The 17,246-nt window shown below is 41.1% G+C and overlaps 1 protein-coding gene across 1 annotated transcript in view; it reads right to left on the bottom strand.

Annotated features, from left to right (window-relative positions):
• INSC (INSC spindle orientation adaptor protein) overlaps positions 1 to 17,246 on the bottom strand; it is a 112,904-nt gene that overhangs the window by 50,341 nt on the left and 45,317 nt on the right. The window contains exons 3-5 of the mRNA XM_016139568.2: positions 10,588 to 10,933; positions 9,218 to 9,270; positions 7,931 to 8,054 (exon numbers count right to left, since the gene is read on the bottom strand). Coding sequence (XP_015995054.2) covers positions 7,931 to 8,054; positions 9,218 to 9,270; positions 10,588 to 10,933 — 523 coding nt within the window. The remainder of the gene's footprint in view (positions 1 to 7,930; positions 8,055 to 9,217; positions 9,271 to 10,587; positions 10,934 to 17,246) is intronic.

Raw genomic sequence — 17,246 nt, 5'->3', positions numbered from 1 at the left:
ACGTAAGATGTTTGATAACTCTGAGACTGTCGTGCTGCAGAAGCCACGTGTAGAATCCCTGATCAGTGCTCTCAGGTGCTCCCAAGGTACCATACACGTGATGAAGCTTTCTAAGACTCTCTGAACCATCTGCCAACTGAAAACTACCAAGTGTCCTCTGTTGATGTCACTTGGAGCTGAAGAATTTTCCAAATTCTTGAGATATAATAAAAAAGAATTGTTGTTGGGACTGTTTGTTGTGCAGTAATAGAATTCTGGAACACAGGAAAAGACTATAGAGATCAGCATGAAATATACAAAGGATTACTAGATAAATTTCCTAGTGAAATGTTTCAAATATGTGGATGTAGCATTGCCTCTATCCTAAGAGAACATATTGGAGAAAGTAATGAATTAAGACTCTGAGGAAAGCACAGAAATATTGGACATACTCAAGAGAGGATGATGAGAAGATGTCTCCTGAATGGGAGTATCCAATTTAAGGAGGCAAATGTGGATAAGGTCTCTAAGAACCAGAGGTTTGGGGCAGACCCAGACCTTGACCGATTTCATTTCTCTCGATAAGGTAAATCCCAAAATCTAGAAGAGTTTTTCAGAAAAAGGAACATGCCAGAAAAGAAAGAGAAGTCAAAGTGGGAAAGCTGATCAGTTCCAGCAACTGGGTTTCTTCTATGAGTTAGAGAAGGAAAGAAACTAATATGAAATGCAGGGTAAACTGTTAGAAATTCAGCTAAGTCTCTCTGAAAGGAGCAGAGGAAAGAATGCTGAAGGCAGAGTTCATTACTGCAAAAAAAAAAAAAAAAAAAAAAATGTAGCAGGATGAAGTGCTACTTGAGGCTAAGATATTCAAAAGATATGAAAGACAATGTTCTAAGAAGCATGAGACAGAGGGAGTAGACATCACTAGGCCCATAAGGGGGCAGACTTCAGAACTGTCACAAGGAAACCCTCCCTACAAGACTGAGGTCTCAACCCCAAGCAATTCTCTAGCTAGGGGAAGGGACAGTAGCCATCATGACATGAGACTACAGTGCCTTTGTGTCCTATGTCAATTGTTGTTGTTGTTGTTGTTTTTTCATAAATCTCTAAAAGAATATTAAAAAATATATGACCTCTTCTACATTTTTAATTTGACAGGTTAAATTTTTTATCATAAGTTTAAAAAGCAAAGTTGGAAAGAATGTAGTTTCCAGCAGATTGTAAATATTGACAAAAAAATATAACCATTGCATCACTCAGATGTAGTCAATAAAATCTAAATATCAAAACAACTTGATACCATTATCCATTTAAAAAAAACAAGAATAATCTATTTTTTTAACAATTAAACATTTTTCATCTTTTCTTTTCATCCTTAAACTTACATTCTCATTCCAATTCTCCCTCAGAATTTTATCTTAATGTAACACATTTAAGTTTTAAAGTGTTTTATTATTCACCCTTATCATACTTATCATTGAAATTTGAAATTTTATTTCCTCTGACTACAAGGATCTCAGTATTTAAGAATAATCTCTTCTTTGTTGAGTTACCATTACAATTATTATCATTATCATTGGTCAAAACAACATAGATTATAAGTTTAATAAATAATTATAAATTATAAAATTAAAATGTTATTATAAATAGATCTTTTCATGAGATGAATGAGGCTTTTTATTCTTTTAAGGCTTTCTAATCCATTCACTTATTCATGATTAAATATTGAGTTACTGCTATATTTTTAGGTGTAAATCCTGACAAATCTTGTTCCCATAAATCTATATAGAGAAATGGGAGTTATATAGCCAACTTAGATAGCCAAGTCGTTCAACCCTTTGAGCATATTCTGAGTTATATAATCACATAGTGATCTATCATCAAACACTATTTTTAATGATCTGCCAGCTGATAACTCCTCTAAATTGGTCCTCCTCTACATTGGTAAAAGCTAAGAATTGGAAACCATTTGACTTGCAAAAGCATTTATTACCCAATCGTTAAAGTCATTCATTCATTATCTCAATTTCTGGGAAGACTTCCAAAAGTACTTTACCAAAGCTTATCAACCAACCATTAATTATACCCACTACTCTTTCACTTAGAGCACCTTGGGTTATCCAAATTATTCAGAAAGGATTAGGAAAGTCAAAATATTATTAATTTCATTGCCAATACAATTTCTAAATTAAATATTTTTGTGTGTTTCAAATATGTTTTACCGAAACCTTAAAGCTATAGCTTTTGCTTATCTAATTCGTGGAAAATACTCACTCTATAAACTAATTGGCAAAGACGGGTTTTTTTTTGTCAAGCCAATCAGCCAAGTTGACTTAACATTATATCAATAAAGACCTGACTTCATTTTTAATTAAAAAATGTCTTGATATGTGTTTCGAGAAATGCTAAAAACACTGACAAATAATTAATGGAAATCATTCTCTAAGAGAAAGTGCTAAAAACTATCAATATTAAAATAATGTAGACCTAAAGTAAAATTTGATTTATTTGTATATGTTATAAAGCCAAGATCAAACAATTTACTAAATTTTTAATAATGCAAAGTAATGTGTAACTAACATTGTAAATTAATATAAATCTAGAAATATGATAAAAATGCATTATATTTCTTCAGTAAACAGGTGCGTATCTATTGAACTCTGGTGTTCCTTTTAGGGAACAGTTATATAAGATTTGAGAAGAAAAAAATCAGAAATTATTCAGTTATATTTAATAGCTCTCATGCTTAAACTTCACCATGTATTTAAAGAAGGAAAAATTTATTTACTGCTTAAATCTAATTAGCCCAGCTGCTAGCAATTAATTTTATCTTTTGTTAACAGGAAGTAGAAATTACTATAAATATTTTCCTAAATGTTTTCACAAAATAGCCTTTAACCGTCTTCTTAAATAATGTGCACCAAATCTAAAAAACATCACATAAAATTTGTATCCAATATATCTTTAAAAATTTGGTCATTCTCAAAAATATTCCAGTTACATTTAAAAGATTCAGTATCATTTAGTCTTTGGCTCTTCAAAGACACTTTTCTTTACAGCTGATAACATAGAATTGAATATGAAATGTAGCTGAAATAAATTGCTGCATTTAATTGTGTGCCCAAAAAAGACATTTTTAGAGTTTGATGTGTCCTGTGTTCTCTTTGCTTTAAGGAAAATGTCCTTCAAGAGCCATGCACGATTTTGAGAATAAATGGAGATAGGAGGGGTAAGATAAATTGGAAACTTTTATAACCACCCTTCCAACACACACACACACACACACACACACACACACACACACACACACACCAGACCTCACACACAATCATATTTCTGAATGCAGAAAATCCCCACATTGGCAAAATATACCATTTCTAATGCCTTTCTCAACAGAAACATGTGTAAAACAGTTCATGGAAGCCTGAAGGTTTTACAATTCATAGATGAAAGGTTCCCCTTTGTGTGATCTCCCCACTCCCATTCCAAGGTTTTGTACAGCCAGGCAATGCACTGTAAGATTTGGGATGAATGATACATATGTCTTTCTTTTGGAAAGTAATAGAAGGGCTATTAAAAACTCTGTGTAGTGTTGGGAGGATCATTCTAGGAAAAAAAATAAAAATTGGAGATCTGGAAATTAATTTTCTTAAAATCATACATGTTTCTCTTGGGAAATCTCTGGGAATCTGGAGAAAGTAATGTGTTTGAAGCAGTTGGAAGACTACTAGCCTCAGTCACTTCAGGGAGCCCAAATCAATGTAGCCTGGGGTGACAGAAACACAGCATTTATTGGGGAGCAAGAAAGTAAGCAATTTTGAAAATGCTGTATGGGATAGGATGCAAATCAACCAAGTTCTTGTGAAAGAGTTGCAAATGCTTAACTTTGCAGGAAAATGAAAACTTATCGAATGCCTATCAATGGCTTTACTCTATGAGAAAGGAGACATTTTTCTCCCTTATTTGGTAAATCTCGGACTACAATTAACCTATGGTGGCTGCTTTCCCCCAGAGAATGTTGTTCATAAACCACAGACAATGGAAATAAACTGACTGACATCCCGCCACAGCTGCATCCAAGGTGGTTTTGCCACCACCCCCTTTACCTGTAAGGCCTTTGGAAGCAAGGACAAAGTCCTGGGACAAGATGTTGCCTGGAATTCCTGAATTATTCCGAAGGATAAAGGAATTCCGTTTTTTACTGCTGTTATTTTTACTTTGTTTTCTTTTACTTTATTTTCTCCCAGGGAACTTTACAATGAGACAAGAGACTATATTAAAATTTTGGACGTCTTTAGAGTTCTCAACTGGCAGGGATGTTTGAATCATCTTTACGTTGCCATTTAATCATATTGCAGCCTCTAATTACCTATATTGGACAAGATAGCTGAGCAAAATCCAAGAGTGGGAAATAAGTCAGGAAAGCAAATTTTGAGCTTTAGCTACAAATCCTCATTAGAGTTTAATTTAATGAATGTAATATAATGAATCATTTCCAAGCCTGCTGGGAGCAAAGTCTAAGTTGCCAGAAGGATCCACAAAGAAGTAGGAGTGTTATGTAGGGGAAACGGCTTCATGAAGGTCGGAAAGGACTGCCCCACAGGCAGCTAACCTCCTCCTTAAAGGGGCCCAGCCCCACTCCTGCCTGACTATAGCCTCATGGAAAAAGGCCAACAGATAACAGGACAAGAACCGTATACTACTAAAAGGCAATACTTGGTCCCCACTCCTGTTCTCCTAGGAAAGGTTGTCAGCAACATCACCTCTGCTGGCTTCACTCCCTACCCTCCACGTCACCTCGCTAGGAAGGTAGAAATGAGTTAGTGAGTTTGGAAGAAGAAACCGAGTATGTTCAGCTTGGTGCCTGCCTCTCTTCTCTTAGAAAGTGTCCCTCTGCTTTGGTTTTATCACACCAGGTACTTGTCCCTCAGGTGAGATCTGAAGTTGTCTAGCTCTGCCTGGGATGAGAAGGGGAAATTGAGCTGTGAGATATAGTTTTAACAAACTCTTTTAGCCACGTAGCCAAAAATACGTCCCCCAATCAGTTTTATTAAAATAAAGGTGCTATTTTAAACTAAAATAAAAATTGATTGATAGAACGAAAGGATGAATGAATATATCATCTAAACACATGAAGCTGAACCAAGGATTCAAAGGTACAGGTGAGAGTCAATTGATTAATGGAGAGTCCCCTAGGAGTCATCTTCAAGTACATCAGTTGTAAGTCTTCTCCCTCACCACCCATATGGCTAATCCTTTATTCCCACATAAGCTAATCACCAACGCGTATTAATTTCCCATCAGTGGCTCCTAACATTTAAGCCTTGAATGTTTCCATGCCCACCAAATAGTTAAACTATCTTAATAAACAACTGGTTAGGTGACTAGGAGTTCTTTTAGCAAAGCTTGTTGTTGGCCTCAGGTGAATAGAGCAGGTGACACAATCAGAAGAGTGCCACCAGCTACTTACGTGTTGCCTCATTTAATCCTAACAACCCACTGTAGAAGTGAGGAAACTGGGGGTCAGAGAAATTAAGTAACTTGCCCAAGTTTGCATACGCAGTAAGTAGCACGGTCAGGATTTGAACCCTGATAGGCCTCCAAACGCCATGCTCAGTCCACTACCCCACAACGTCCCCATTCCTAGAATTGTGTACTGTCACGATTGGAAGAACTCGCTAGTCACTCAGTCCAACCTCCATCTACTGCTGATGTCTTCCCCATCTTAGTGATGGGCAGTTCCTCAAACATCCCCTTCCACTGCAGGGCAGCCCTACTGCTTCGAAAACTCCCTTTCACGTGGAACGTCCTTTAGATTCACTCAAGGGACCTGAGGTCGTTCTTCTTTTTAGGGCTCCAAAGCACAGAACTTTGGAGGTAGCAGAATTTCCATCTTTAGGGTAAACATCCCCTGCTCCTCCACCTGTTTTCCACATACTTGGATCTTCAGCCCTTTCCCATCCTCCTAGGAACCTCCTCTGAATGGAGATCAGTGCAGAGGAGTGCTAAATTATCACTGCCCTTGTAAGCACCGTTCCACCATGTACTATTTCGGAGGAGCATGGGGAAGTGGGAAGAGCACTGGTCCTCTGTCAATAGCCTAGATGGCTCCCTAGCGGAAAGAAAAAGATGTTTCCCAAATTGCATTTTATGGAACACCAGCATCCCAGAATAAGTGAATAGGTGCTTTTTAAGAATAAAAAAGATGTATGACTATATAAGTTTGGAATATTCTGCTTAATATTTGTTCATTAATAAATTAAAAATAAAGTAAATATTTATCGAGTGCCTACTGTATGCCAAGTTCTGTTCTAGTCACTAGATATATACCCATGAACAAAGCACAGTAAAATCTCCGTCTATGGAAGCTACAGTTCAAATAAGAAACACTATGAATGTGTGAGGACCTTTTAGAAGACTTTAGATACATAGCCCAAAAAGCCAAGTAGGCTCTTGGCAGTCCAGGGACCTTTTCCCAGGATTCTGTGACCTAGAGCATCAACAAGACACCCTACCCTTTCACCCCCTGGCAAAAGAGCTGATGGCTACTTCCAAACCCAGCTGGCTTCTGTTTACAATCCAGTGCAACTCTTCTATTTCAGCCCTTTTAATTGAACTTAGTACTTCCAGGCAAGAGAGCACATAAATGGCATGAAAAGCATCAGTGGGCATCTGTGCCCCTGCTCAAAAATTCCTCCAGGCTCCTCTCCTCTCCGCTGCTAACTTCAATATCCTCACCCTTCTCTCCCTCAATTTCTTCACCCAGTTTTGGCCCTCATGTTCCACGGAGTCCCTCTGGGACCTGATGGTTCAGTTTGGGACACTGGTCCCAGCTTGCTCCTACATGTAACTGTCAGCATTTGCTCATCAGCTCTAGATGCTGGCCTCAGCACCCCAGCCCTAGCCCTTTCGTTTTCTTGTCCCACACTCTCAAAACAGGGAGAGTGGACCCTTCTGCACTGGGAGGGTGAGAATGCATGGGGCCAGCTGCACCATGCAGCAGGTGAGCCAGGTCAGAAAGCTCTGTGCCTGTGCAAAATGAGCCAGCCACACAGGAAAGAGAGAAAGCAAAGTCTGGCCTCAGTAGAGAGGCTGAATTTGGAGATAAGCCAGTATGGAAAGGGATTTGTTATTTGTAGAAGGCTTTTATTTGGTGGTGGGAAAAGAATGGCAAATATGTAACGCAATATTTCTGTAACTATAAATAACATGTAAATACCTTTTATAATAGGAACCTTATGGAATCTGCTTTTCTGGGAGGCTTTTAAAATACGAAAAGGCAAGAGAGTGAAATAAAGTATTTAACCCATACTTTGTACAAGGCACTTTCCATATGTTGTTTGCTTAGTCCTCTCACTTTCTTTCTGGGGAAGGTTTGTACTTTATAGATGAAGGAAATGAGGTTAAGAGGTTGAGGAACTTGACCAAGGTCCCATGGTGAGCCACAGTTTGAAAGTAGGACTTCCAGAACCCCCACTCTGGAATCAAGCAGGAGCCTGTCTAGAGTCAGGAGCTGGACTGTAAGTCTTTCTAGGTTCTTCTCTATTACCAGGATTTCCAGAATCAGCTTGTTCCCTGCAGGTGCCTTAAGTCTTTCAGGATGACAAAAATCCAGTGTGTGCTCTGTGGGCAGTACTCAATAGAGGAGATTTAAGGTGTTGGGGACAATACTGAAAATGCAATTCGGAGATGCCAGGCTCTGTCACTACCTTGCTGTGTGACTTTAGGCAAGTCTCTGCTCTCTCTGGGCTTCAGTTTTCGTATCTAAAAAATACAGAGCTAAACTAACTGCTTGGGAAGTCCCTGCTCCCCTCTGACATTCACGTCTCTCAAGTGCAGGAGTTCACTTGGGTGATCAGAGGAGAATGTCTTCCAAGACATTCAGAGCTTCCCCTAGCCTGACCCAGTTCTTCTGCCCACCCCAACTCTTCACAGCCCAGCTCACACTGACCTGCACCTCCCGAGTCAGGGCCAGCTCCAGCAGCTGGCCAAACTGCTGGCCCAGCATGCTCAGGGTCTCACTCACGCAAGCTTTCATCGACTTCAGGACATGCTCGTTCTCAACCTGGAGGCACCTGGGAAAAAGAAACCATGGGGTGGGCCGCTAGAAGGGTCAGGTGGTCAACCCAGAGCATTGCAGGGACCAGATCTGGGCCCGCTGCAGGCCTGGGGGTGGTGCAAGTAGCCCAGAGAGAAAACACCAACTCCTGAGGAGTCAGAGATGGAGCAGTCCACAGCTGGCTCATCTGTTGGCCTCCTAGCATTCAGATACGCGCTGGCCTAAGATGGGAGCTAACATTCCATGTCACCAGGAAGAAAGGCCATCAGAAAGCAGCCGAATCTTACCTCCAGGCTTCTCCTTGGGAGAACCTGCCATCATCACAGCCAGGGTCTAGGAGTGGGGGAGGGGAGCTGGGTGCTGCAGAGGAGGGGTGCTGGAGTGTCAGATATGCCGGTGCTCACTCTAAAGGTGCATGGCAATTCCCTTTGAGGGGTGGCTGCCTACAGTGTTCAAAAAGGAGAAGCATTTTCTCCCCAGACAGGAAAAACAGCTGGGGATCAGGCTCAAATTTACGCCTATGGCCTGAGAACTTTCTACACTGAAAGGCCAAAGACCCCACAGGGGCCCCAAAGGATGCTATGTTCCAGAGTTTCCTTCCCAGGCATGGGGGCTGGAAAGGGTGAGCGAGAGTGTCAACATATAACTAGGTGTGTGTACATGCGAGATTGAGTGTGTTATGTGTCTGAGTGTAAACGATGTATGTATATGTGTATGAGATACAGAGAAGAGGGTGTGAGTGTATTTCTGTGATTGCATGAGTGTGTGTTTATATATCTGTGCATGAGCAAGTGAGTGTCTGTGGAATCCTTGTCTATGTGTACGTGGGTATGAGGGTATGAGTGTCTGCTTTCACCTTGCCTTGACTTTGGGGATCAGAGGGGCCTCCCAAAGCTGTGGGAAACCTTGTCCTTGTTACCAACACTCAAGAATCCTTTCTTCCTATGCCTGGGCCTCTCGTCAGCCTTTTACATTCTCCCTAAGGCCTGGAAATGGGGCAGAAAATCCCAAGGAAGTCTTTCAAGGTTGCCGATAAAAGTCAGCAAAAGAAAACTCTCAGATCACCTCCAGCACCCCTCCCCCCTCCCACTCTTCCTCTGAGAGCAGATGCCAGCCCCTCCCCCTGCCTGAGAACAAGCTGGCAGACCCCGTCCAGATTTACCCATTGTCCAGATTTACCTCTCTGTGACTGCCGAGAGCTCTGAGCATTTCTCCATTAGCAGCTTCTCAATCTGTAGAAAAATAGATCAATTTTATTCAATTCAATAAGCATTAGTTGAGGATCAATTGCCGACTGGGCCTTCTGGGGCATAAAGATGAAGAATTAAATCATCTGATTTGGGAAACAGGCACATAAACTATAACACAGTGTAATATGGTGGCAAAAGAAATCATCGGCAGCTGCTTTGGGAGGTTGAAAAAAAGAAAACTGAGCCGTTAGTTATGCCAGGGAATCTGGGAAGCTCAGAGAGGAAGGGGCATTTGAACTGGGCTTCAAAGCATGAATTGAAGTTTACTGTCTGCAAAGTGGAGTGAGGAAAACAGTAAAGCACTAAGGTGGTGCTAAGGGTGGAAAATTTTCAAATGGCCAACTTCCGCTTCCATTGTTTAATGTTAAACAGGGTGTAGTTCTAGGAGATACTCTGTGCAAAGATATGCTAATGTTAAGGGTGTAGTTATCCCGCGTGAAGATAGGTTAATGGCCAGCCTCTACTTCTGTAAACCTGCTTGCTTGCTAGAGGGGGTTTGGGGGCTTTTTAAGCTATCCTTTCTGGAGGCTCCGGGTTGATTCTCTAGTGGAGAGAGTCAGTCGCTGGCTAATAAAGGCTCATAATTAATCTCAATTGGCCCCATGGGTCTTAAATTTGATCGCGCCACAACAGCGGGAAGTAAATGCCAAAAGAAAGAGAAACAATAAGGGAGATTTTCAATGATTCGTTTGGGCTTGGAGAAGATCGAAATCATGGGCTTTACAATCAGAAAGGCTTCAGTTGAATGATGCTTATAGCAGTTACTATATAACTTTGGGCAAGTTATTAAGCTCTCTGAGTTTCTGTTCCCTGTCTATAAAGCAAGGACAATAATAGTAGCTAATATTTTTATTCAACTGTTTTTAATGTTTTACATATAATAACTCACTTAGTCCTAACAACAGATCTATAGAATAAATACTATTATTATACTCATTAGGATGATGGAACTGGAGCACAGAGAAGTTAAGCAACTTGCAAAAGTCACACAGCAGAGCTGACATTTGAATCCAGGCAGTCTGGCATGAAAGTAGGTATATGTAACCATTGCAGAGCCTCTCATAGTTATGTCTGCTTCAGGGGTTTTGCAGGGTAAATGAGATGTGCATAAAAAGGCTAGCATAAATCTTAGCACAGAGAACATACTCCATAAAGGTCCTTACCGTCTTCCCCATTTTATTGGAAGAGGAAGGAAGTCCCTGGGGAGGAAGAGCTCAGATGCCACACAACTCAGACCCACTCTTCTAAAAGGCATTCCCATTGCAAGTGCCCACCAACACCCATCCCAGGGCAACTAACCTGGTCCATCTCCTGTGAGGAGCTCCTGCTGACAGCACTGTACTCACTGACCATGGAGCGGGCGTGGCAGGTCAGACGCACACTCATGCTGTGGACACGTGCCCAGCGGTCCTGGGCCAGCTTCTGCCCAATCCTGCGTAGCTCGGTGCTGATGACCCAGCCTCGCTTGAGCAGCAGCTGCAGGGGGTCTCCAGGGCCAGGGCCGCCCGCCAGGATGAGGTCACCTTGTGCATCCTCCTCCAGGCTGATGGGCTTCGCCTGCAGGACACACATGCACTCGCACTCGGTCATGAGCTTCAGGTCTTCCATCCAGCGCTGGACTGAGTCCACCTGCATCAGGTGCAGCCTGCAGCCAGAGAAAAGCACCATGATGGCTATCAATACTTAACAACTGCCAACGTTTCAGTTCCAAGCCACCTGATGTTTACTGAACACCTACTATATGCTCATCACTGTTTCTTGCATTCACTTACCTTAATTCTCTTACTTCTCATTATGTTTATTTTACAGGTAATAAGACTAAGGCACAAAAGCAGATGACAAGATAAATAACAGGCTATAATAGGTCTGCAAAATAGCACATCATCTTTACAATAAAAGGGAACTAGATACAGCACAAATGTGAAATATTAGTTCTGTTAAGTAAGCTATGGTACAGCTACTTGGTTATATAGTGTGCACTTGTTTAAAATAAGGCTTTCTAAAAGTTGATAGCAAAGAAAAATGTGTACACTAATAAAATGGAGAAGGCAGTATGCAAAAATGTAAACACACAATTATTACTATTACATTAAAAAGCTGTGGCTAGAAAAGTATTTAAAGGAAAGATTAAAATGCTAGTGTTTCTTTTATGGGGGGTGAAACTAAAGACTTTTTTATTTTTTCAACTTTTTTTTCTAATTTCCAAAGTTTCTATAGGGATCATGTATATTACTTTTGTAATGGAATAAAATTATTTAGTACAATAGTGTAAGAATATAGATTAGATCCTGAGATCTTTATCGAGTAAAATTCACTTTAAAATTCACTTAGTCAAATAAAGTTCAGTAACATCCTCATTGATGAAGCATCGAAAGTTTGTTGAGTGCCTCATAGTTAGCAGCACATAAATGCCAGGCACTGCAGGAAAAGTAGAGATGAACATGCCAAGCCTCCACTCTCATGAAGTTTTGATCTGCCTCAAGAACCAAGACAAAGTAGTAAAAAACTTAAATATGACATAATTCAACATCATTTGAAGATTACGACAGAAGACATGCACAGTTAATCATGAAGGCTGGGCTCAAGTCCCTTTGCCTTTGGCTTGCAACAGTCCTCAAACTAGTATTTCTGTCGCTAAGCTTGCTGCCTCACCACTCTCCCCCGCCACCGAATTTGTTGAATTTACTCATTCAACAAATAGGTGCTTGGCACCTACTCTGTGCCAACTACTGTTCTAAGCTCTGGGCCGTAATAGTAAACAAATAGATAAAATCATTTCCTGTGTGAAATTTACATTGAAGTAAGATAACAGTCAACTTTCAAACTAATTTTCCAAATAAATAAGCAATACATGTAATATGTTGGAAGTGGTAAGCGCTATGAAAGACAAAAGAACACAGAAGAAGGAGAGCGCTGGGAGTGGAAAGAGGAGTAGGCATCGCAGTTTAAAATAAGTGGCTCAGAGAAGGCTCACTGAGAAAGAAACATTTGTGCCAAGACTCAAGGGACGTGAGGGAGCAAGCCTTGTGGATATCTGGGGGCAGACTGTTTCAGGAAGAGAGAACAGCAAGTGCAAAGGCTCTGGGGTGCCAGTATCCTTGAGATGAGTGAGGAAGAGCAAAGATGCCAGGGTCGAGCGGGCAGAGGGAAGGATGGAGGACATGCAGTGAGAGCAGTGGAGGGCGGCAGGTGGGGGCAGAACCTGTAAGGCCGTGGAGGGCAAGGTCGGGACTTGGCTTTTATTCTGAGTCAAGGCAGCACACAAAGGGCGCTGATGAGGCCAGCTAGGTGGAGCAAATGGATCAGGAAGAACTGAAATGATAAAGGCTTGCTCCAATTATAAAGGTTAAGATCATGTCTTCACACTTACTGTTATTTATTGAGAAAGAGCAGGACTTTCTGAACAATGCAACTGCTTGACTATTAGGCTTTTAAATGTTATTTTTAACCTAAAAGCTTATAATATTTACCCAGGAAAATTGTACACATGGTTTCTTAGAGCCAATTGCCTTTTAAATTGTTAAAAACAAAAACTCACCAATGACTTTTTTACCTCTCTCTTCATGAAAACAGCTATTATATTTTGTTTAAAAAATTATATATATACATATATATGTGTGCTTGGCTGCCTCAGGGAGGCCTCCCTCTGGCAGAGTCAGGCCCTCAGACTGGTTCATGATCTTGCTTCCTCTTTAGTTGCCTGAACAGGGCTCGAAGCAGAGCTTCCTTGGGACAGAATAGCCTGTTGTACTGTAAGGGCCTTGGGCATATGAGGAGCATCTGCAGCCCAAGGCCTCATGTCAGCATGTGGGGGTAGAAAGAGCTAGCTCTGCTTTTTGTAATCTGTGTGACCAAGGGCAAACTGCTGCTACTATTTATTTTTTCCTGTTTCTGAAATTTTTATTGAAAAAATGTATGACATAAAAGTGAACAAGTCATAAAATCGAGTTGCAGCTCAATGAGTTTTCATAAAATCAACGCATCCATGTATCCAGGAGCCAGATAAAGAAACAGAATAGTACCAGCATCCCAGAAGCCTCCCTGTGCCCCGATGCTCCCCAACCAGGATAACCAGCATCCTGACTTTCGACAATATACATTAGTCTTTTGAGTAAGTTTCTTAACCTCTCTGAGGTTCAATTATCCATCTATAAAATAGAGATAACAATAAAACCTTCCATACCAAGTCAATGGAAGAATTAAATTATTATTTTTTGTAATGAAAATATTTATTGAATATGAATCACCAAATCAAAAGAAAAACCAGCTGTAAGCATTTTGTTATTGTCGTTTGTTTGTTTTATGGTGACATCGGTTAACAATATCCAATAAGTTTCAGCGATACACTTTAACGGGAAGGCATATATATATTTACACTGTGTGTTCACCTCCCATAGTTAGATTTCTTTCTGTCACCACATATTTGATCCCTTTTTAAATTAAATGGTGAATGTAAATGGCCGAGGACATTGCATGGCAAAAAGGAAACACTCAAAAATCTTCTCTCTGCTGCCCTTCCCCACATATAACAGTTTAGCCCCTATAATAATAACCAGAATAGTGGCTCGCATTTATTGAGTATACTCCATGTGTTGAGCACTGTGCTTAGAGCTTCACAAGAATTACTTGATTTACTCCTCAGAACAATTGTTTAAGTTAGATCTTATTTTTATTGCCCATTTTACTGATGAAGAAACTGAGAAGCAGAGAAGTAAAATCACCAAGTAGAAAGTAGTAGCACCGAGACTGGAACCCTGGTCTCTCTGACTTGAGTTTACTCTTAATTTTTATGCTTTACCGCTTCTCGCTCTGCCCACCCTTCAAAAAAAAAATAGAGGAACAGAGAGCAAGATGAAGCTGCCTCACAAAGGGAGGCAGGAAGGACCATTTTCCCAAGCAAGAACTTAAAGGCTGCTTATGAACAACAGAAAGATGAAGGGAAGCTGTGAGCCCCTGACTCTGCCCAAAGCTCTGCTATGGAAGGCAGGGCAGGACCCCTACCCTTGGAGAGGTAATTACTGCTTTCAGGCCACACCCACTCCCAGCTGTCCAGCAACAGGAGCCTCTTCCAGGGTGACAGCCTCAGAAATAAGGATGGACAAGGGGCACCTGTGGGGAAAGAAGAATATGGTTTACTTTAAGAATGAGCTTAAAATAATTTCTATTTCTAGAGCTCGTTTAAACAGATACTTCCTCTTTCTCCACAGGCAACAGCCAAACACACTGAGAAGAATAAATCAAGCAGATGAGTAAAGTCACGGATCTCTGCCTCCTCTTAACCCCACTCAGTGGCTAGTCCTCAGCTTCTGTCATGCAGGTACATCCCACTTAGGTCCAAGGCCAACTTTGACCAAGACAAGGGAGGACATCAGGGGCTTCTGGCCTACCAGGAGGTGGAAGGCAAGATGGGTCGACTATTCAAGGCGTGGATATACCTCCCACCCAGCCTAACGTCTCCCAGCATGCTTTGCACCCAAGCTGCCCAAGTTACAACTAAACTATTAAGACATTAATTGTGTTTAGCTAGAGAGAGAGAGAGAGAGAGAGAAAGAGAGAGAGAGAGAGAGAGAGAGAGAGAGAGAGAAGATAAAAAGCAGTTTTGAAGTCTCAGGAAAAGGGAAAGTAGACAAAAGCCATCGATAACAATAACTGATATTTATGGAACTCTTATAGTGCCCTAAGGATTGTGCACTTATTATGCATTATTTTATTGTCACAATAGCATGATTAAGTGCACACCCTTATTGTCTTCATTTTGCAGGTGAAAATACAAAGATGCAGAAGATTTACATGACTTAAGAGAACCAGAACTCCCTGAACGCAGTCTGATTCTGAAGACCACATACCTACGGACCACACTATACAGTTTCTCCACCTGTCTCTCTTCCAGCAGACTTTGAGATATCCTCAAAGGCAGGCACAATCTGATTTATTTCAGCATCACCAGCACTCAGCACAGAGTCTGGCACATAGTAGGTATCAATAAATATTTAATTGAATCAGGTAAACCAGAGGCTGCCTGGGAAACATGGATTGGAAGCCTTGCCACGCCAGCTGAAAATATTTTCTGAACTTGCAGGGTGTTACTCAAGATAAGCATGAGTACCCCGGCCTGGTATATAGGAACCCCCTAAACTCACCCCCTCCTCCATTTTGGGACTACATTTCAGGAGATACAAATTCTGTCTTTGGCTGTGATGTCAGGCAAAGTATAGGTTAAGTTCCCCGCACTATGGTAAAAGTTTGAGAGTTGGGCAAAACACATGATAATAAAATTTTTTTGTTGCTTTAAAAGGAAATATTTGAAGCAGTTATCACTAGAACCAGAGAGACCTTTTGAACAAGGCATTTTTCCAGCATCCCTATATTCTACTAAAGCAATGTTCTGGTTTGATAGAGCTTAGACCCTTAGCAACCACTGTCCCAGTTCTCAGAACTTACAGGTAAATGATTTTCTGGTGAGTTGTGGGTATATATACTTGAACCCTGGGAAAATGGTTGAAGGGAGATCTGAGCTCCTAGGGGAAGTGCGTGTCCACACATGGTGCCAGTGACAAACATAAAATATTCTCAACCAGTTCAATAAGTTTTAAAGCATTAAGCAGTGCCGCTTAGGCAGTCCCCAGTCAACGTGATTTAATGAAACGCATTTGGTGCTGGTCATGTGTCAGGCCTTGTGCTGGCGGTCCCCGCCCGTTCTTAGGAAGCTCACATGGTTGAAGAGGAGAGACAGACATAAACAAAGGTAACCTAACCTCACTGGCATTCTAACATGATGCACCATAAGTCTCAAGTACTTCCAGGAGTCCCCAGAGTTCATCTCCTGTATATTCCTCCCGAAAAGACTAGTTGTCAACCACAAGGTGGCACTGGATGATTGGATGATTCTGTCATCTTTGCTTCCTTTAGCACCCTTACACTGGCTGCTACTCTAGTTCACAGGTCCTGCTGGTTCCACCTGGAGTGGCTGCCTTTCCTTCTGGGTAATGTCTTCTGTCTGGACTCCACTAGAGGTCTCAGGCTGTTACAGTCACCACTTCCCTTACAAATAACTACATTTACTTAGAACAATCCCTGACAGGCAATGTTTATGTGTTAGTTATTATTAGAGACCAGTTTTAATGAAAGAAGTTGTATTATCAGAACCTACTTACTTAAATTAAGAGAAATAAAAGTCTAGAAAGATGGAAGAGGTGGCAGCATAGTTTTTCAATCTCTCCAAATCCCCACATAAAAATAGACAGAGCAATTAGAAAACAAAACCAAAACCCATGGATAATATTTACAACAAAACTAGACGATAAAATATCTCCCACAAACCTCAAAATACAAGCAGGTGGGGATGAGCCATCCAAAGCTACAGGACCTACTCGGTATCATCTGCATGAGAGGAAGAAGAAGGAAGCAATAAGGTGGCCTCGGCTGAATATGAGAACATAGAACCCCAAAGTAGCCACTGGGTATTTGTTGGAAAGCACAGTAGGACAAGCTGAAAATAATCTAGGAGGAGAATCATCTCTCCAATATCGGGCAAGTGCAAGGCATCTGCTATGAACTCTCAAAGCTGATCCAACAGGAAACTACAACAAAGTGCCACACTGAGAAGAAACTTCTGGAAGTAGAATAAGAATTAGGCAGGACAGAGACCATAGAGACAAAGAATGTTGAGATCACTGTGAGGGGCAGAAGCAGAGCCAGGAACTCTCAGAATGCAAAGCACCAGAGTTTTGAACCCTACAGAAAAACAAAAGATGATGGCGCTCTATGAACTTAGAACAGCTTTCCTGAACCCTGCCTCTCTCTACAGGTTCATGGTGGTTGCAAAGATGTTGGAGAATAATCATTCAAGATAATTAAAAAGATAAAATCAACAGGACTTGGATATTAATCTGTACGGATGATGAATGACTGGGAGTAGTCAAAGAGGTTACCCAGATTTTTTACTTGAGCAGCTGAAT

This window comes from Rousettus aegyptiacus, unplaced genomic scaffold, assembly GCF_014176215.1.
Source record: "Rousettus aegyptiacus isolate mRouAeg1 unplaced genomic scaffold, mRouAeg1.p scaffold_m13_p_5, whole genome shotgun sequence".
Taxonomy (NCBI): domain Eukaryota; kingdom Metazoa; phylum Chordata; class Mammalia; order Chiroptera; family Pteropodidae; genus Rousettus; species Rousettus aegyptiacus.
The sequence above is the reverse complement of the archived record's forward strand: the minus strand, read 5'-3'. Positions and strand labels throughout refer to the sequence as shown.